The sequence below is a fragment of the Salmo salar genome, chromosome 09, assembly GCF_965601325.2.
Source record: "Salmo salar chromosome 09, fSalSal1, whole genome shotgun sequence".
Taxonomy (NCBI): Eukaryota; Metazoa; Chordata; class Actinopteri; order Salmoniformes; family Salmonidae; genus Salmo; species Salmo salar.
In genome coordinates, this window is record NC_138299.1 from 131,677,175 (window position 1) to 131,697,873 (window position 20,699).

At 43.0% G+C, this 20,699-nt stretch overlaps 1 protein-coding gene across 3 annotated transcripts in view; it reads left to right on the plus strand.

The window, feature by feature from the left end:
- Positions 1-11,747, plus strand: part of LOC106612883 (calpain-5) — a 34,119-nt gene extending 22,372 nt beyond the window's left edge. For all 3 annotated transcript variants that reach the window (XM_014214497.3, XM_014214495.3, XM_014214498.3), the window contains 10 exons: positions 6,896-7,104; positions 7,233-7,425; positions 7,503-7,696; positions 9,450-9,527; positions 9,651-9,846; positions 9,933-10,055; positions 10,135-10,331; positions 10,409-10,530; positions 10,621-10,757; positions 10,904-11,747. In XM_014214497.3, the coding sequence (XP_014069972.1) occupies positions 6,896-7,104; positions 7,233-7,425; positions 7,503-7,696; positions 9,450-9,527; positions 9,651-9,846; positions 9,933-10,055; positions 10,135-10,331; positions 10,409-10,530; positions 10,621-10,757; positions 10,904-11,083 (1,629 nt within the window). In that variant the 3' untranslated portion in view covers positions 11,084-11,747. The remainder of the gene's footprint in view (positions 1-6,895; positions 7,105-7,232; positions 7,426-7,502; positions 7,697-9,449; positions 9,528-9,650; positions 9,847-9,932; positions 10,056-10,134; positions 10,332-10,408; positions 10,531-10,620; positions 10,758-10,903) is intronic.
- The last annotated feature ends 8,952 nt before the right edge of the window (positions 11,748-20,699 follow it).

The window sequence follows — 20,699 nt, forward strand, 5'->3', positions numbered from 1 at the left end:
CACTCTGACATCAATGAAAATGTAATTGAAAATCTAATCAAACACTTCATGAGAGCCCATGTTGCGCAATATTTCTATAGGGTATGCAATTGCGGCCTCTATTAAAAAGAGGAAGTCCCATATATTTGTGCATTCGGAAAGTATTCAGACCCCTTCACTTTTTAGGTCACAGCCTTATTCTAAAATGGATTAAATTGTTTTTTCCCCTCATCAATCTACACACAATACCCCATAATGACAAAGATCAAGCTCTGTCAGGTTGGATGGGGAGTATTGCTGCACAGCTATTTTCAGGTCTCTCCAGAGATGGCTCTAGCTGGATCACTCAAGGACATTCAGAGACTTGTCCCGAAGCCACTCCTGTGTTGTCTTGGCTATGTGCTTAGGGTCGTTGTCCTGTTGAAGGTGAACCTTCGCCCCAGTCTGAGGTCCTGAGTGCTCTGGAGCAGGTGTTCATCAAGAATCTCTCTGTACTTTGCACCGTTCATGTACTTTGCTCCGTTCAGTTTGGCCGGGCGGCCAGCTCTAGGATGAGTCTTGGTGGTTCCAAACTTCTTCCATTTTACGAATGATGGAAGCCACTGTGTTCTTGCAGAACTACAATGCTGCAGACATTTTTGGTACCCTTTCCCAGATCTGTGCCTCGACACAATCCTGTCTCTGATCTCTACAGACCATTCCTTTGGCTTGTTTTTTGCACTGACATGCACTGTCAACTGGGACCTTTATATAGGTGTGCCTTTCCAAGTTATGTCAAATCAATTGAATTTACTACAGGTGGACTCCAATCAAGTTGTCGAAACATCTCAAGGATGATCAATGGAAACTGGATGCACCTGAGCTCTATTTCAAGTCTCATAGCAAAGGGTCTGAATACTTCTGTAAATAAGGTTTTTTTATTTTTAATAAATTTGCCAAAATTTCTAAAGACATGTTTTTGTTCTGTCATTATGGGGTATTGTGTGTAGATTGCTGAAGATTTGTATTTATTTAATTACTTTTAGAATAAGGCTGTAACGTAACAAAATGTGGAAAAAGTCAAGGGGTCTGAATACTTTCTGCAGACACTATTTCTCAACTTTCCTAATATTAAGCACATTGCTTCTCTTTACAACAGGAGGCTGGCATGAAAATAAACCACAGGAAAAGCGTCCTCCATTCGCTATTTAAGTGCATAGACGACGTATTATTTTCAGAGACAGATGCATGATAATGGTCCATTCTAAATCAAAACATTTTTCACACATGCACTACCGGTCAAGGGTTTTTATAATTTTTTTTAACTATTTTGTACATTTATTGAGTAATGGTGAAGACATCAGAACTATGAAATGACGCATATGGAATCATGTAGTAACCAAAAAAGTGTTAAACAAATCAAAATATATTTTATATTTGAGATTCTTCAAATAGCCACCCTTTGCCTTGATGACAGCTTTGCACACTCTTGGCCTTCTCTGAACCAGCTTCATGAGGTAGTCACCTGGAATGCATTTCAATTAACAGGTGTACCTTCTTAAAAATGAATTTGTGGAATTTCTTTCCTTCTTAATACGTTTCAGCCAATCTTGTGTTGTGTTGTGACAAGGTAGGGGGGTATACAGAAGATGGCACTATTTGGTAAAAGGGCTATCTTCTGTAAAGTCCATATTATGGAAAGAACAGCTCAAATAAACAAAGAGAAACAACAGTCCATTACTTTAAGACATGAAGGTCAGTCAATACGGAAAATTTCAAGAACTTTGAAAGGGTTCTCAAGAGCAGTCGCAAAAACCATCAAGCGCTATGATGAAACTGGCTCTCATGAGGACCACCACAGCAATGGAAGACCCAGTTACCTCTGCTGCAGAGGTTCATTAGTTACCAGCCTCCAAAATTTCAGCCCAAATAAATGCTTCACAGAGCTCAAGTAACACACACATCTCAACATCAACTGTTCAGAGGAGACTGTGTGAATCAGGCCTTCATGGTTGAATTTCTGCAAAGAAACCACTACTAAAGGACATCCAATAAGAAGAATACTTGCTTGGCCCAAGAAACACGAGCAATGGACATTAGACCGGTGGAAATTTGTCCTTTTGTCTGGAGTCCATTGGAGATTTTTGGTTCCAACCGCTGTGTCTTTGTGAGACGCGGTGTGGGTGAATGGATGATCTCCACATGTGTATTTCCCACCGTAAAGCATGGAGGAGGAGGTGTTATGGTGTGGGGGTGCTTTGCTGGTGACACTGTCTGTGTCACACTTAACCAGCATGGCTACCACAGCATTCTACAGCGATACGCCATCCCATCTGGTTTGCGCTTAGTGGGACTATCATTTATCAACAGGACAATGACCCAACACACCTCCAGGCTGTGTAAGGGCTATTTTACCAAGAAGGAGAGTGATGGAGTGTGGCATCAGATGACCTGGCCTCCACAATCCCCCAACCTCAACCAAATTGAGCTGGTTTGGGATGAGTTGGACCACAGAGTGAAGGAAAAGCAGCCAACAGCAGCTCAGCATTTGTGGGAACTCCTTCAAGACTGAGAATACAAAGCTGTTATCAAGGCAAAGGGTGGCTATTTGAAGAATCGCATATATAAAATATATTTTGGTTTAACACTTTTTGATTACTACATGATTCCATATTTTATTTCATATTTTTGATGTCTTCACTATTATTATACAATGTAGAAAATAGGCTAATATTTATTTATTTTGACTATCACTTGTTAGTTATATATTATCACTTGTGAATGATGCGCGGCTTGTGCAGTAAGGCAAGAAATGCATGCCTTTTTAATTTTTTGACTTTTTAAAATCATAGTCGCACACCTCATGTGGCCTAGCCCATAGGCCTAATATGTTTTGAAAAGCTTTGTTTCACAACTAAATTGACCAAATAACTTCTTAAAATGAAGCACATTAATCTGCTTTACAACAGGTGTAGAGCCTAACTGGCATACATGCATATGCAGCACGTGAGTTTCAAGTTTGGGGAAGATCATTTTCACCATAAAAATGCACCTTTATAATATAAGCATTATATGCATAATCGCATTTGCGATCACTTTTGATGCTAGTGGTTGTATTAATTTGGCATTTATCCCATCCCACAACTGTCCCAGACTATGTTTTGGAATATTTATTTCTTGCACAGAATAGAATAAGTAAACTTTTGTACTATGGGGGATAGTAGATTGACATAGGCTGGTGCTTTTGCTGTTCGTTAGACCTACTCATCTTGTTGGACAGTTCTTCCAATATCTTCAATATGCGCCTCATAATTGGATAAGGACGTGCGCAGTTGTGTCCCCGATGTGCTTGTCTTCACTTGTAGCCTGTGAGAAAGACCCGATCATGAGCCATTTGAGTGAGAGGTGCTTTGGAGCATGCAGCCGAGTCAAGGGAATTATAATTATTATATTCAGCCCAAGGGCACAACAACCACTGGCTGCAATAGGCATGTATTTTTTTTAGGGAGCACTACGGCCACACAAAGGGGATGATGCCGAGATATTCGAGGCATTATGAAGTTCTTGTCAAATTGTGAATGAGAGACTGATGAAGTGTGTGAAGCCTGCGCAAATAACAAAGCAGAGCTCATGCCTTTCATGCTACTTTTTTCAAATCATCATTAGTGGCATCATACATTCCTAGAATGTATTAAACATCAAAACAAATAGCCTGACGTTTGTATCACAGCTAAAGTTACATACAGTAAATAACTTTAAATTAAGCATACAGGACTACCGGTTTCTTTGTTAACCGCTCAACACAGATTAGCCGCCTGTGCGCAAATCCTTTAAAGAAAATATCCTTTCTATTTTATTCAGCTATGTTCAATTGTATTCTTCATACTATAAAATAATGCCACGGAATTCTAGGCGAATCTTGTCTGCTAAATGAACTAGGGTAGCCCACCGCCATATGGCATAGCCAGATCAAGGCCTAACATCAGGACAACTCAGAGTATACTATTTAGAGATCAACCGATTAATCGGAATGGCCGTTTAAATAGGGCCGTTTTCATAACAATCGGTAATTGGTATATTTGGACGTCGATCAGCCGAATAATATTTTTTTTTTGCAAATTATTTTTTATATATATAATTTTTATTTTTTTATTATTATTTTTTACACCTTTTATTTAACTATGCAAGTCAGTTAAGAACACATTCTTATTTTCAATGACGGCCTAGGAACGGTGGGTTAACTGCCTTGTTCAGGGGCAGAACGACAGATTTTTACCTTGTCAGCTCGAGGATTCAATCTTGCAACCTTACGGTTAACTAGTCCAACGCTCTAAACACCTGCTTTACATTGCACTCCACGAGGAGCCTGCCTGTTACACGAATGCAGTAAGAAGCCAAGGTAAGTCGCTAGTTAGCCATAAACTTATCTTTATAAAAAATTAAAAAAAATCTGTCAATCAATCATAATCACTAGTTAACTACACATGGTTGATGATATTACTAGTTTATCTAGCCTGTCCTGCGTTGCATATAATTGATGCGGTGCGCATTCGCGAAAAAGGACTGTCGTTGCTCCAACGTGTACCTAACCATAAACATCAATGTCTTTCTTAAAATCAATACACAAGTATATATTTTTAAACCTGCATATTTAGTTAATATTGCCTGTTAACATGAATTTCTTTTAACTAGGGAAAATGTGTCACCTCTTGCAACAGAGTCAGGGAATATGCAGTGTGAAGACTATTTCTTCCTAACAAAGACAGCCAACTTCGCCAAACGGGGATGATTTAACAAAAGTGCATTCGCGAAAAAAGCACAATCGTTGCACGACTGTACCTAACCATAAACATCAATGCCTTTCTTAAAATCAATGCACAGAAGTATATATTTTTAAACCTGCATATTTAGCTAAAAGAAATCCAGGTTAGCAGGCAATATTAACCAGGTGAAATTGTGTCACTTCTCTTGTGTTCATTGCACGCAGAGTCAGGGTATATGCAACAGTTTGGGCCGCCTGGCTCGTTGCGAACTAATTTGCCAGAATTCTACATAATTATGACATAACATTGAAGGTTGTGCAATGTAACAGGAATATTTAGACTTCGGGATGCCACCCGTTAGATAAAATACGGAACAGTATTTTAGTTTCCGGATTCGACCATATTAATGACCTAAGGCTCGTATTTCTGTGTGTTTATTGTATTATAATTAAGTCTATAATTTGATAGAGCAGTCTGACTGAGCGGTGGTAGGCACCAGCAGGCTCATAAGCATTCATTCAAACAGCACTTTCGTGCGTTTTGCCAGCAGCTCTTCGCAATACTTCAAGCATTGCGCTGTTTATGACTTCAAGCCTATCAACTCCCAAGATTAGGCTGGTGTAACCGATGGGAAATGGCTAGCTAGTTAGCGGGTGCGTGCTAATAGCGTTTCAAACGTCACTCGCTCTGAGACTTGGAGTAGTTGTTCCCCTTGCTCTGCATGGGTAACGCTGCTTCGAGGGTGGCTGTTGTCGATGTGTTCCTGGTTCGAGCCCAGGTAGGAGCAAGGAGAGGGACGGAAGCTATACTGTTACACTGGCAATACTAAAGTGCCTATAAGAACATCCAATAGTCAAAGGTATATGAAATACAAATCATATAGAGAGAAATAGTCCTATAATTCTTATAATAACTACAACCTAAAACTTCTTACCTGGGAATATTGAAGACTCATGTTAAAAGGAACCACCAGCTTTCATATGTTCTCATGTTCTGAGCAAGGCACTTAAACGTTAGCTTTCTTACATGGCACATATTGCACTTTTACTTTCTTCTCCAACACTTTGTTTTTGCATTATTTAAACCAAATTGAACTTGTTTCATTATTTATTTGAGGCTAAATTGATTTTATTGATGTATTATATTAAGTTAAAATAAGTGTTCATTCAGTATTGTTGTAATTGTCATTATTACAAATACATTTAAAAAAATCGTCATTTGCTTTTTTTGGTCCTCCAATAATCGGTATCGGCGTTGAAATATTGTCACGGCTGTTATAAGGATTGGACTAAAATGCAGCGTTGTCGTTGTTCCACATATTTATTTAAACGTGAAACTGAAATGCACTAACCAAACACTGAAGGGAAAAACAACAAACCGTGGCGCAGGAGGAACATACACACTCACAAAATATAATCACCCACAAACAACATGCAGAAACACCCCAACTAAATAGAGGACTAGCTGCCTCCAATTGAAGGTCAACCCAATAAACCCCAACCTAGAAATAGACAAACTAGAACTACAACATAGAAATAGAAAACATAGAACAAACACAAAAACACCCCCTGTTACACCCTGACCACTCTACCATAGAAAATAACTTATATTGGTCAGGACGTGACAAAAATCATAATCGGTCGACCTCTAATACTATTCTGTTCTTCTGAAATAGACTACATTTTCTTCATATCATGTTTCTTTAGATCTGTCTAAAATAAATGTGATTTATTGTGATGGTGTGGACTATATTAAATGTATTTACTATACTTTTAAATGTAGATGTCCCAAAGGTCTGCATCAGTGGCTTGTAGGCTATGTGTGGAAGCCAGGAGATGCTAAATGTGTTTATGTTAATTAACGGTCAATTACTGTGAGACCAATTACTGTGAGTTATTTGCTTGACAATCACCGGCTGAAGAAATTTCATGACCACCACAGCCCTAGCTGTGATGTGTTCTTTTAAATATATATTTTTTAAGGTATTTTCAGATGTGTATTGAGCAGATAGTGAGAGAGACTGGCAGTGGGGAAAGTTGGAGGGAGATTGTATAGTAGGCCGGATCCGAACCCATGCCGACACTGAAGACGTGTTCCGGAGGCTGCAGCATTACCGCTACACCAGCCAGGGCATACAGCTGTGACGTGTTCTGCGCATCTTATCTCCCTCCCAGGTGATTCCGGACCATAAGGACCAGGAATGGGATGAGGAGAAGCCGGAATCTTATGCCGGAATTTTCCACTTCCGCTTCTGGCGCTTTGGAGAATGGATTGATGTTGTCATCGACGACCGGTTGCCCACTGCGAACGGCAACTTGGTGTATTGTCACTCCAGTGACAGCAACGAGTTCTGGAGCGCCCTGGTGGAGAAGGCTTACGCCAAGTTAGTACATACAAACACACACTGATTTGGTGAGGAAGGCTTACGCCAAGTTAATACTATAGTAGACTGTTGTGTTTATGTGTAGGATGTATTGCTTTTGCTGCGTGTGCGTGTGCATGTGTGTGTAGGATGTATGGGTGTTACGAGGCATTGGACGGGGGCAACACAGCGGATGCGTTGGTGGATTTTACTGGTGGCGTCTCGGAGCCCTTGGACCTGCTGGAGGAAGGGTTGAGTACGGACGAGGAAAAACGCTCAGTGCTGTTCGACAGAGTCCTCAAGGTCCACAACAGAGGAGGCCTCATCAGCGCCTCCATACGGGTATAACACCTACCTACCTACCTACCTACCTACCTACCTACCTATCTATAGTCCTGACCCTTCACCACTCCCTCCAGGCGGCCAGTTCAGCGGAGATGGAGGCTCGTCTGGCCTGTGGTCTGGTGAAGGGTCATGCCTACGCTGTGACAGATGTTAGAAAGGTCCGGCTGGGCCACGGCCTCATGGCTTACTTCAAGTCCGACAAACTCACAATGATACGACTCCGAAACCCGTGGGGAGAGAGCGAGTGGAAAGGAGCCTGGAGCGACAGGTGGGTTTTAAAATGTTTATTTACCTTTTAGTTATACAAGAAGTCCCATTGAGGTCAGAAAGACCTCTTTCACAAGGAAGACCTGGCCTGGTAGGAGGGGGGTGGAGGAGAGCGTGTGCAGGGGCATCAATTGGGTATGGCAGGGTATGGGAGTCGCCATATCCTAGCTACCTCAACACCAACAATTTTTTAAATAGGCAACGAAAATCTTTCAAATCCCGATTTTAAAAGGCAAATGCAGTTTAGCGGCGTTAGTCGTCTGACTTTGGGACCATGCAGATGCCTGGGAGCGGAAGGGAACTCTGTTTCTATGGCTGGCTGGCTTTATGAAGAGCAGAGATCTGTACATAATGGCAAGATGCTCGTGTCTAAGCCTTAACAATGGGATTCGTTGTCCCAAAGGCAGGAAAGCAGGCGAGGAAGGAAAGCAAGCTTATGTCCAAAATAAGCCCATTGAAACGCATTGGGCTTATATTGGACAGAGCTTTGCAAGAGTGAAACCTCTCGCTTCGCCTCTTCCTCTCTGTGGAAAGCACATCAATGCAGTTGCAGGGAACAGCGTGACTTTTTTTCAACACATTGCGGAAGTAAAGATGGCTGTAGTAGATGTCTTTGGCTAGGTAACTGCTGTTTGACTTGACATTAAACTAAACAAGAGTTTTAATACCGGTTCTGAGCTAGTGCGTAGCGGGCAGCTAATGCTAGAGTAAATATAGCTTGCTTTTCCTCGTCTCCAAATTGCATTTTATAGTTTTTAAATTGTGTAGAGATGCAGTAAATGAGCATCTATCTATCTTCTAATTAAGAGAGTAAATAACTCACGGACACTAGAGAAGCTTAACCAAGTTTAATTCTTCCAAAAGGGTCGATACAGCTGGATTCAGATAAAAGACACTTTCACACAAGCACTGATATTTAACCGTTTCTCATAGGCTGAGTCTCCTCCTACCCATCTGTACAAACATTGTTCTTTACTGCTAGGCAGGACACTAGTGATACAGGCCATAAACTTGTATTTCTCCCTTAAGGTGACCTGACCTGACCTCAACCCCCCCCCCCCCCCCCCCTCCATCACTAATCCATGGCTCTCTCCCCTTATCAATGCCTGCCACTTGTAATCACGTACCTGCACTCAACACATTCCAAGCTTTGTTGCACCCACTATATACCTTCCTCCTATAACCCTTAACTTCTGGTATAGACCCTCTAAACCTCAGCACTCCCTCAGTGACATGAATAAGTGTATTTCATATTCTCAAAACCCAACAATATTTTTTTTAAATACTTGGAGGAACCCGTGTGTGTGTGTGTGTGTGTGTGTGTGTGTGTGTGTGTGTGTGTGTGTGTGTATATATAGACCTGTTCATGACTCACTCCCTCTGCTGGTGGAGAGAGGTAGTGTAGGCCAACAGGGAAACCGAGACCTTTAGCACAGATGGATGGTCCGTTCCTGTTAGAAGGTTTGTTTAATTTATATCCTGTATTGTAGGAAAATTCCATAGAGGATCTCGGCACCAAAAGGTCTGGGGAAAACTGCATGTGAGCCACTGTTGCTGTCCATGTCTCAGAACCTTGAATCCCTCCGTACTCTACCAGTTCTGTTCTGTTAGCATTCTTTCACTCTACACAGCACACCCTTCAGACAAACACTGAGCGATAGTTCTCTCTCTCTCTCTCTCTCTCTCTCTCTCTCTCTCTCTCTCTCTCTCTCTCTCTCTCTCTCTCTCTCTCTCTCTCTCTCTCTCTCTCTCAGCTCAGAGGAGTGGGGGAAGGTGAGTAAGAGTGAAAGAGAGAAGATCGGCATGACGGTGCAGGATGATGGAGAATTCTGGTGAGTTCTAACCCTTGACATATGACCCCTAACCTTTCCTCCACACGGCTGAGAAAATGAATGGCCATAGGATGATGAAGCTTGATGACTTCCCTTTCTCCCCCCCATCCCTCCCCCCTCCAGGATGACATTTGATGACTTCTGTCAGTACTTCAGTGATTTGATCATGTGTCGTCTGATCAACACTTCCTACCTGTCTCTCCACAAGACCTGGGAGGAGGGCTCTCTAAAGGGCGCCTGGCGGAACCATGACGACCCGCTCAGCAACCGTGCCGGGGGCTGCACCAACAACAAACACACCTTCCTACAGAACCCACAGGTAGCGGTGGGGATGGAGGGGGGGCGTTTGTGTGTGTTTATCTATGTGTGTATTAATGTATAGGGTGTGTGTGTCTCTCCCTGCAGTATGTGTTCAACGTGAAGAAGCCAGAGGATGAGGTGCTGGTATGTCTACAGCAAACAGACAGGAGAGCCAGACCTAAAGAGGGGAAGGGAGAAAACCTGGCTATAGGCTTTGAGATACACCGGGTGAGAAGTGTGTGTGCGTGTGTTCATCACCTCATTGTGTGTGTGTGGAAGTGTTATTAATGTGTGTATTAATGTGTAGGTGGAGTTGAACAGGCAGTACCGTATGCACACTCGGCAGCAGAAGGTGTGTGGGAGTGTGTACATCAACTCCAGGTGTGTGTTCCTACGCTGTGCCTTGATGGAGGGTCGTTATGTTGTCATACCCACGACCTTTGACCCCGCTCTGGAAGGAGACTTCCTGTTACGTATCTTCACTGACGTCCCCGCCAACTGCAGGTACACACACACACACACACACACACACACTCACGCGTACACATTCTATCACTCACTCTCCTCATTCCCCCCCATAGAGAGTTAACCCTTGATGAACCAGCCCAGACGTGTTGGTCAGGACTGTGTGGTTTCCCTTCCCTGGTCACTCAGATCCATGTCCACAGAGCAGATGGACTGGCTGGACAAGACTCTGATGGAGGTATACAAACCTTCTCTCCCTTTTCTGTCCGTTTCCTTTTCTTTCCTGGTCTGGTCTTCTTCTCCTATTCACAATCTGTGTGTGTTGCAGCATCAGATCCATATGTGATCATCCGTTGTGAGGGGGAGAAGGTTTGTTCTCCGGTCTATAAAAACACCCGCAGCCCAACCTTTGACACCAAGGCTCTATTCTACAGGAAGAAAAGTAACCAGCCTATACTGATAGAGGTGAGGAGACTGGGCTGGGGGGTGGGGTCCGTATGTGTGTGTGTGTGCGCCTGTGGCTTAAAGAGGAGTTAGTGACCATTACAATTTGGGTTGTTTCTGTATGTAAACGTTCTCTCAAATTCAATACAACTTTATTCATCCCCCAGGTGTATAACAACAACGTGTTAATGGATTCCTTCCTGGGTCAGGTCAGTTTGACCTCTGACCCCGGCGACCCCCAGCAGGTTACCGTCCACCTGAGGGACAAGGGTAATCACCAAGACAATGACCTCCCGGGCACGCTCACCGTCTCCATGGTGACCAGCAACATTCTCACTAACATCTGACTAACCGTCAACCAATCTATCAATCAGTGCCTTACTCCCTCCGTCCAATAGGAGAGAGAAGCCATAAAAATAAATTAATTTGCCATGAAACATCTGTTGAGGGACCAAAGTTAGCCTTCCAGAATATATAGTGTTGTTTTTACTGGGTGTAGTACTAATTCCAACCACATGGGGGCAACAGAGGACAAATAATCTAGTTCTTTCTCATTTTATAACCACTTTAACTTGTGCCATTACAGATATATAAATGCATGTCCAGTATTTCAGCAGTATATGTTGTCCTTTTTACGTTTATTCCCATGTTTTACATTTCAGTCAGCGTTGTACTAGTCTCTCTCAAGAAACTGAGTTGGATCTGGGTGCCGAGAGCGACTACTGACATTTCTAGTCTTTCGGAAAGACACTTATTTTGTTAACTTCATAATTCAACTTTAAAAAAATGAGATTTCTGTCTGTTGCTCTACTATGTTGCTCTACTTTGTATCACATTGATTTTCCAGTGGGAGGCCAAATACTCAGTAGCAACACATTATTCAGGGCATTTGAGCCCTACGTGTTTAGCATGTTATTTTGGCATTAATATGTGTTACATATCAGTTTGCAAACAATGTAACAAAAATAAATAAATAATACTAATACTGAGTTAATAAAGCTGTATAACAAATATGGTCTCTTTTTTTGCTTTCTTGAGTAAGGCAGCTCCAAAATGCCGGTATTTCAGCCTAGCTCAGTTCTTTCTGTGGCGGTGGGGCAGCCAGCAGAAATACAGAGCGTTGGGGTTGGTAATATTCTCTAGTTGCGCCGTGATTGGCTCAGTGTTCTGTTACTCATGAGGACACTAGGTCACTGCAAAATCTACAGGGAGAGCTGGGGAAAATTCAAGCCCCTTGGGTGCTGCCATAGAGTTATATTGGAAGTGCCCATCCAAGAAGGCTCAAGGTCATTGGCCACAGATAAAATGACATCAAATCACGTTATATGTACAGTAGCTTTTATTGGACTGATCATGTCAACATCATATTTAAAAATCTTAGTCGGCAAGCCTGCAGTCATCATCATGAATCACCTACAACTCATCCAGAACGCCGTTCAACCTTCCCAAGTTCTCTCACGTCACCCCGCTCCTCCGCTCTCTCCACTGGCTTCCTGTTGAAGCTCGCATCCGCTACAAGACCATGGTGCTTGCCTACGGAGCTGTGAGGGGAACGGCACCTCCGTACCTTCAGGCTCTGATCAGGCCCTACACCCAAACAAGGGCACCTCTGGCCTGCTCGCCTCCCTACCTCTGAGGAAGCACAGTTCCCGCTCAGCCCAGTCAAAACTGTTCGCTGCTCTGGCACCCCAATGGTGGAACAAGCTCCCTCACGACGCCAGGACAGCGGAGTCAATCACCACCTTCCGGAGACACCTCAAACCCCACCTCTTTAAGGAATACCTAGGATAAAGTAATCCTTCTAACCCCCCCCCCCCCCCCCCTTTAAAAGATTTAGATGCACTATTGTAAAGTGGTTGTTCCACTGGATATCATAAGGTGAATCCACCAATTTGTAAGTCGCTCTGGATAAGAGCGTCTGCTAAATGACTTAAATGTAATCAAGTCGACAATCTACTGGCAAATGCTTTTCAATCTTTGTCATATGAAGAGAAATTAGAGATAAAATGTCTCGGTGCTCATTGGCCTTTGGACATAAACATTACACAAGTCAGAAATCGCAAATTCAACAATGAGTGGTTTGGAAGGAAGCAGTGGCTAACTGCAAGCATTTTGAAGCAATCATTATTTTGCTTCCCCTGCCTGCTATTCAGTGGAGAGGGTGTGTGGTCTGGGTTTAAGGATTTAAAACATCTGTATGAAAAGGGTCTGAACATGAGAATTGTGCATCACATATAAATAACGCTGTTAAACTGGGATTACTGGGGAAATCAAACGTTGTGGCTCAGCTAGACATATAAACGAGCCATCGACCTTCACAACCAACAAATGGAGGAGAATAGGTACGTGCTTGACACAATTATTGCATGTATTAAATTGTGGCAATTGTGAGACAGCACTGCGGGGCCATGACGAGTCGGCCGATTCCTTGAACCCAGGCATTTTCAGGTGTATTTTTGAGACCATGCATGAAGGAGATTACAGGCTACAAAGGCATTATGACGACCAACCCATTTTTAAACAAACTTTTGGATTGTATGTATGAAGTGTACAGAGAAGCTATAACTAAGATGATGTCTGAGACTCCTTTTGCATCTGTACAGGTAGATGAGACCACTGATGACTCCTGTAAGTCACAGATGGTGGTAGTGCTGTGCTACATGTTACCAGACAACAGTGTGTGTGAGAGGTTTTTATAGAGGTGAAGGACAAAACTGGTGTTGGCCTCTCCAGCAAGTCCTAGCGCCACTGAATGTCAAGGAGAAGCTGGTTGCACAAACCTACGACAGGGCAGCGGTGGTGAGTGGTATTGTACCCGGTGTCCAAACACTACTGAAGGATTATTTTCTGACCGCAGAACTCCAGTGTGCTACCAAGCTAGGGTCTGTGGGTAACCAGGAGAAGTTGAAAAGGGAACTGTTCACTGTCTACCGGCAACCTGAGCTGCACACTGGAAAGACAGCACTTTCTTTATTGAAATCACTCTACGAGAACAACCTGCAGGAGGCCTTGTCCGAGATGGTCTCTCTTCTCAAAATCAACATCACCACTCCGATGACAACCGGAGTCAGAGAGAAATTTTTCCCCACTTAAAAGGATAACCTTAATATGCAACTCCATTGGCCAGAAAAGGTTAAAAGCATTGGCCATGCTGTCAATCCAGCATGACTTCATCCAGAGAATGCCAGACTTTGATGACAAGAAGGACCGCCACGCCAACTTCCTGTTCAAGTGAACACAGCACAACAATAAATATGTCTAGTATGCTGCTGCATAAGTGATGTAATATGCCAGGGAGATATGTATACTGTAGCTAAGAAAGTAATACTAAGTGTATGTTGTATAGGAAGCAGTTAGTAGCCCATGTGTCTCACCCTAATAATGTGGTCCCGTTCCCCCTTAGACCATAGCCTACTGTTCTGACTTGATGGTGCACATGTAGCCTATTGCCTGTTTTAGAGAAATCTCATCTTTGAATATTGTAACAGCTTTCATTGTCTGCTTATGTGCCCCTGTTAATTTAGCCTAATGTTCGGACTTGGTTGTGCACATCAAGCCTATAGCCTGTTTTAGAGAAATGTGTCTAAGACACTGCATCTCAGTGCTAGAGGCATCACTAGAGACCGTGGTTCGATCCCGAGCTGTATCACAACCGGCTGTGATTGGGAGTCCCATAGGGCTGAGCACAATTGGCCCAGCGTCGTCTGGTTTAGGGGAGGGTTTGGCCAGGGTAGGCCGTCATTGTAAAATAAGAATTTGTTCTTAACTGACTTGCCTAGTTAAATAGAGGTAAAAAAAGAAAAATTGGCGGCAGCTCGCTCATGTCAATCTAAATTACGACTTGACTCTTAACCTCTTATCGTCACACAGTTGAAGTCAGAAGTTTACATACACTTAGGTTGGAGTCATTAAAACTCGTTTTTCAACTACTGCACAAATTTCTTGTTAACAAACTATAGTTTTGTGCATGACACAAGAAATGTTTCCAATAATTGTTTACAGACAGATTATTTCACTTATAATAACTGTATCACAATTCCAGTGGGTCAGAAGTTTACATACACTAAGTTGACTGTGCCTTTAAACAGCTTGGAAAATTCCCGAAAATTATATCATGGCTTTAGAAGCTTCTGATAGGCTAATTGACATAATTTGAGTGAATTGGAGGTGTACCTGTGGATGTATTTCAAGGCCTACCTTCAAACTCAGTGCCTCTTAGCTTGACATCATGGGAAAATCAAAAGAAATCAGTCAAGACCTCAGAAAGAAAATTGTGGACCTCCACAAGTCTGATTCCTCTTTGGGAGCAATTTCCAAATGCCTGAAGGTACAACGTTCATCTGTACAAACAATAGTACGCAAGTATAAACACCATGGGACCACGCAGCCGTCATACCGCTCAGGAAGGAGACACGGTCTGTCTCCTAGAGATGAACGTACTTTGGTGCGAAAAGTGCTTGACTCAGTAGTAACAGAACACAACTTTTGAACATAACCTTTTCTTATCCCTTTAGAAAGTTCAGAGGAACCGATAGGCCTGTAGACATATAACGTAATGCCACATAACAGACCCTTTTATCCAAGACAATTTACATTACAATGAGAGCATACATTTTTAGTATGTGTGTGATCCCGTTGTGTGTTTTCCCTGTGTTGCTGCTAAGCCCTCGGTGTCAATGCATTTTAACAACAGCTTTCCTCTTCTCTCCTCCGTGGAGACATCAGCTGAACCTCCAGGTTTGTGTCCAAAATGGCACCCTATTCCCTCCCTATATAATGTACTACTTTCAACCAGGGACCTGGTCAAAAGTAATGCACTAAATAGGAAAAAGGGTGTCATTTGGGACAAATTCAGTATGACCTGCAGAACAGAGGGACACAGCGCCCTCTACTGGACATGACTGGAGGAAGTGTTCTGACAATTTTATCCCAACCTTAAACTTCAAAGTCATTTGCAGCCTGTTCCTGTTGCTAAAGTCATCATCAGCTGCTGCTGCTAATATAATCATCAGCTAAATAGAGCTCCTGAGATTTGCTTTTGTTTTGTGAACATATGGAAGGAGAGATCTGTTATGCAAATTCTGTCCTTGAACATTCTTCAGAACTGGGCTGGGTTTCGCAAAAGCATCGTAGCACTAAGAAGATCTTTCGTCCATTTTGTTTCAATGGAAATAAGATGATCTTAGTGCTACGATTCTTTTGTGAAACCCAGCCCTGGACTATTGGTTGCGGTCTGCAGTGCAAATACATGAATCTACATTTGGCTGAGGTACAGTTGAAGTCGGAAGTTTAAATACACTTGGGTTGGAGTCATTAAAACTCATTTTTCAACCACTCCACAAATTTCTTGTCAACAAACTATAGTTTTGGCAAGTCAGTTAGGACATCTACTTTGTGCATGACACAAGTAATTTTACCAACAATTGTTTACAGACAGATTATTTCACTCATAATTCACTGTATCACAATTCCAGTGGGTCAGAAGTTTACATACACTAAGTTGACTGTGCCTTTAAAAAGCTTGGAAAATTCCAGAAAATTATGTCATGGCTTTAGAAGCTTCTGATAGGCTAATTGACATAATTTGAGTCAATTGGAGGTGTACCTGTGGATGTATTTCAAGGCCTACCTTCAAACTCAGTGACTCTTTGCTTGACATCATGGGAAAATCAAAAGAAATCAGCCAAGACCTCAGAAAGAAAATTGTAGACCTCCACAAGTCTGGTTCATCCTTGGGAGCAATTTCCAAATGCCTGAAGATACCACATTCATCTGTACAAACAATAGTACGCAAGTATAAACACCATGGGATCACGCAGCCGTCATACCGCTCAGGAAGGAGATGCTTTCTGTCTCCTAGAGATGAACGTACTTTGGTGCGAAAAGTGCAAATCAATCCCAGAACAACAGCAAAGGACCTTGTGAAGATGCTGGAGGAAACAGGTACAAAATATCTATATCCACATTAAAACGAGTCCTATATTGACATAACCTGAAAGGCCGCTCAGCAAGGAAGAAGCCACTGCTCCAAAACTGCCATAAAAAAGCGAGACTACGGTTTGCAACTGCACATGGAGAAATGTTCGCTGGTCTGATGAAGCAAAAATAGAACTGTTTGGCCATAATGACCATCGTTATGTTTGGAGGAAAAAGGGGGGGGGCTTGCAAGCCGAAGAACACCATCCCAACCGGGAAGCATGGGGGTGGCAGCATCATGTTGTGGGGGTGCTTTGCTGCAGGAGAGACTGGTGCACTTCACAAAATAACACAAGATGGCATCATGAGGAAGGAAAATTATGTGGATATATTGAAGCAACATCTCAAGACATCAGTCAGGAAGTTAAAGCTTGGTCGCAAATGGGTCTTCCAAATGGACAATGACCCCAAGCATACTTCCAAAGTTGTGGCAGAATGGCTTAAGGACAACAACGTCAAGGTGTTTGAGTGGCCCTCACAAAGCCCTGACCTCAATCCTGTCGAAAATGTATTGGCAGAACTGAAAAAGTGTGTGCAAGCAAGGAGGCCTACAAACCTGACTCAGTTACACCAGCTCTGTCAGGAGGAATGGGCCAAAATTCACCCAACTTATTGTGGGAAGCTTGTGGAAGGCTACCCAAAACGTTTGACCCAAGTTAAACAATTTAAAGGTAATGCTACCAATACTAATTGATTGTATGTAAACTTCTGACCCACTGGGAATGTGATGAAAGAAATAAAAGCTGAAATAAATCACTCTCTACTATTATTCTGACATTTCACATTATTAAAATAAGGTGGTGATCCAAACTGACCTAAGACAGGGAATTTTTACAAGGATTAAATTTCAGGAATTGTGAAAAACTGAGTTTAAATGTATTTGGCTAAGGTGTATGTAAACTTCTGACTTCAACTGTATATGCCATAGTTTCTACATCTGCATTGTTATAATGCTTATATTATTCTATCTCATCAGTATCTTATTAATAATTTTAGGCAATGTTAGAATGATGCATTTCATTGTTTTTCTTACTTTGTGTGCAGTGGCAATTTTAGCATGTACATCTTGGTGGGAAAAAAAGTGGGATGCATGCCAGCAAAGCAACTACACAACACAACACTAAACATTACATTAATTGCACTAGAATGGTGACAAAAGGTGCCCATAAATTGCCTACAACAGCAGTTCCAACATCTTACCACTGCTACATCTGGCTATCAGCGGATCCTTGTCTGGCAGCGAAACAGTTCATTCACCCTCATTTACTGCCTTTGCTGCCTGGCTGACTTACTTAAATAAACGTTGAGATGAGATGTACAAACTATGGCATAAGGGGACAACAAGCGGATAAGAGGCAATCCGTAATTTCGATTATGACATTAATGAGCGAGCTAGGGCGGCTGTAGTCAATATAACTATTTGTTTAGCACTTTTGAAATATACAGCGTAAGGAATTCAGAACATGGGCCATTCTTACAGCGCTCTCCCTGTAAACCAATTCAGAACAATAGGAAAAATAAAGGGGGCATATAAGCAGACAATGAAAGCTCTTACAATATTCGATGATTACATTTCTCTAAAACAGGTCATAGGCTACATGTGCACCACCAAGTCAGAACAGTAGGCGAAATTAAGAGGTGAAAGTAGACCAAATTATTAGGGTGAGGCACATGGGCTACTAACAGCTTACTACACAATATACACTTAGTATTACTTTCTTAGCTACAGTATACATATCTCTCTGGCATATTACATCATTTATGCAGCAGCATACAATACATTTTTGGACTCACCTTGTTGTGCTATGCTCACTTGAACAGGAAGGTGGCGCAGCGGTCCTTCGTGGGCAAATTTTGTCATCAAAGTCTGGCATTCTCTGGATATATGATGCTTTCAAAACAACTGGGAACTCGGGAAAAAACAAGGTCGAATCATGATGACGTCATTGATATTCAGGTCGTAGCTCTAGAAAGAGGCCAGATTTACAATTCCAAGTTGGATGACCGTTCAAAACGTATTTGTCACGACTTCCGCCGAAGTCGGCCCGTCTCCTTGTTCGGGCGGCGTTCGGCGGTCGATGTCACCGGTCTTCTAGCCATCGCCGCTCCACCTTTCATTTTCCATTTGTTTTGTCTTGTTTTCCCGCACACCTGGTTCACATTCCCTCATCAGACTAAATGTATATTACCCTCTGTTTCCCCCATGTCTGTGTGTGGAATTGTTCTTTGTGTAGGGTGTTACGCTACAGGCTGGCTTGCGCTAGGTTTGTTTCATACCTAGGTTTGTTTGTTTTGTTTAATCCGGTTCATGTTACCGTGGTTGTGCTTTGTACTGCCACGCCTGTGCCTTTGAGCCAGGGTGTATATTAAAGTTCTCCTGTTATCACCCATCTCTGCTCTCCTGCGCCTCACTTCCCGGCAACCAGTCACTCACCCCGTTACAGTATTTTCCCAGTCGGAGCTCATTTATCCCTGACTTCCCAGTTGTCTTGAACTCACTGAAGTCAAGTTTTTGCAGCTCCGAGTTAACAGTTGTTTTGAGCGCGGCACAAATCATGCTTCATTGACAACATGGCCAATTCTTTATGTTTATATTTTTAAACTTGGAAAGAGCCCCTTAATTCCAGATTTGGGACCATACAGCCACTCCACTGAATAGCAGGCTAGTGATTGCTTTGCAATGCTTGCAGTTAACGTTAGCCACTGTTACTGATTCCTTCCAAAACACTCATTGTTGAATTAGCGATTTCCAACTTGTTGTGTAATGTTTATGTCCAATGGCCGATGAGCACCGATACGTTTTATCAATCATTTCTCTTCATTATTTCTCTTCATATGACAAGGATTAAAAAGGATTTACCAGTAGATTGTCGACTTGATTCATGATGATGTCACGTCCTGACCATAGCAAGATGTTATTTTCTATGGTAGAGTAGGTCAGGGCGTGACAGGTTTTTTTTCTCTCTATGTATTCTATTCCTATGTTCAGGTTCTAGTTTTGTATTTCTTTGTTGGGTTTTTGTTTGGGATGATCTCCAATTAGAGGCAGCTGGTCCTCGTTGTCTCTAATTGGAGATCATACTTAAGTAGGGTTTTTTTCCACTTGGGTTTGTGGGAGATTATCTTTGAGTCAGTGTATGTTTCCCCTCTGCGTCACGGTTTGTTGTTTTGTCATTCAGTTTATTTATATGTATTGCATACTTTCACAGTGTAAGTAAAATGTGGAAGGACACATACGCTGCACTTTGGTCCGCTCCTCCTTCCTATGACACCCATGACAGAATCTCCCACCACCAAAGCACCAAGCAGCGTGGTCAGCAGAACAAATGGACTTGGAAGGAGATATTGGACGGGAAAGGACCCTGGAGGCAGGCTGGAGAGTATCGCCGTCCTAAAGAGGAAATTGAGGCAGCGAGAGCGGAGTGGCGATACTACGAGGCACTATACCAACCACGAGGCAAGTGCGAGAGGCAGCCCCCAATATTTTGGAGGGGGGGGCACACGGGGAGATTGGCAGAGTCAGGTTGGAGACCTGAGCCAACTCCCCGTGCTTACCGTGGGGAGCGAGTGACGAAGCAAGCATCGTGTTATGCTGTGGTGCGCACTGTGTCGCCACTGCGCATTCACAGGCCGGTGCGATCTGTGCCCGCGCCCCACATTTGTCGAGCTAAGTTGAGCATCCAACCAGAACGGGTTGTGCCAGCTCTACGCTCGAGATCTCCAGGGCGCCTTCACGGCCCAGTATATCCTGTGCCTGCCCCACGTACCCGGCCTCCAGTAAGTCTATTCAGCCTGGTACGTCCTGTGCCTGCTCCTCGCACTTGCCCTGAGGTGTATGTTACCAGTCTGGCACCACCTGTGCCACCCCCACGCATCAGGCCTCCAGTGCGCCTGCCCAGTCCGCGGTGTCCTGTTCCTACTCCCCGCACTCGCCCTGAGGTGCGTGTTACTAGTCTGGCACCACCTGTGCCAGCCCCACGCATCAGG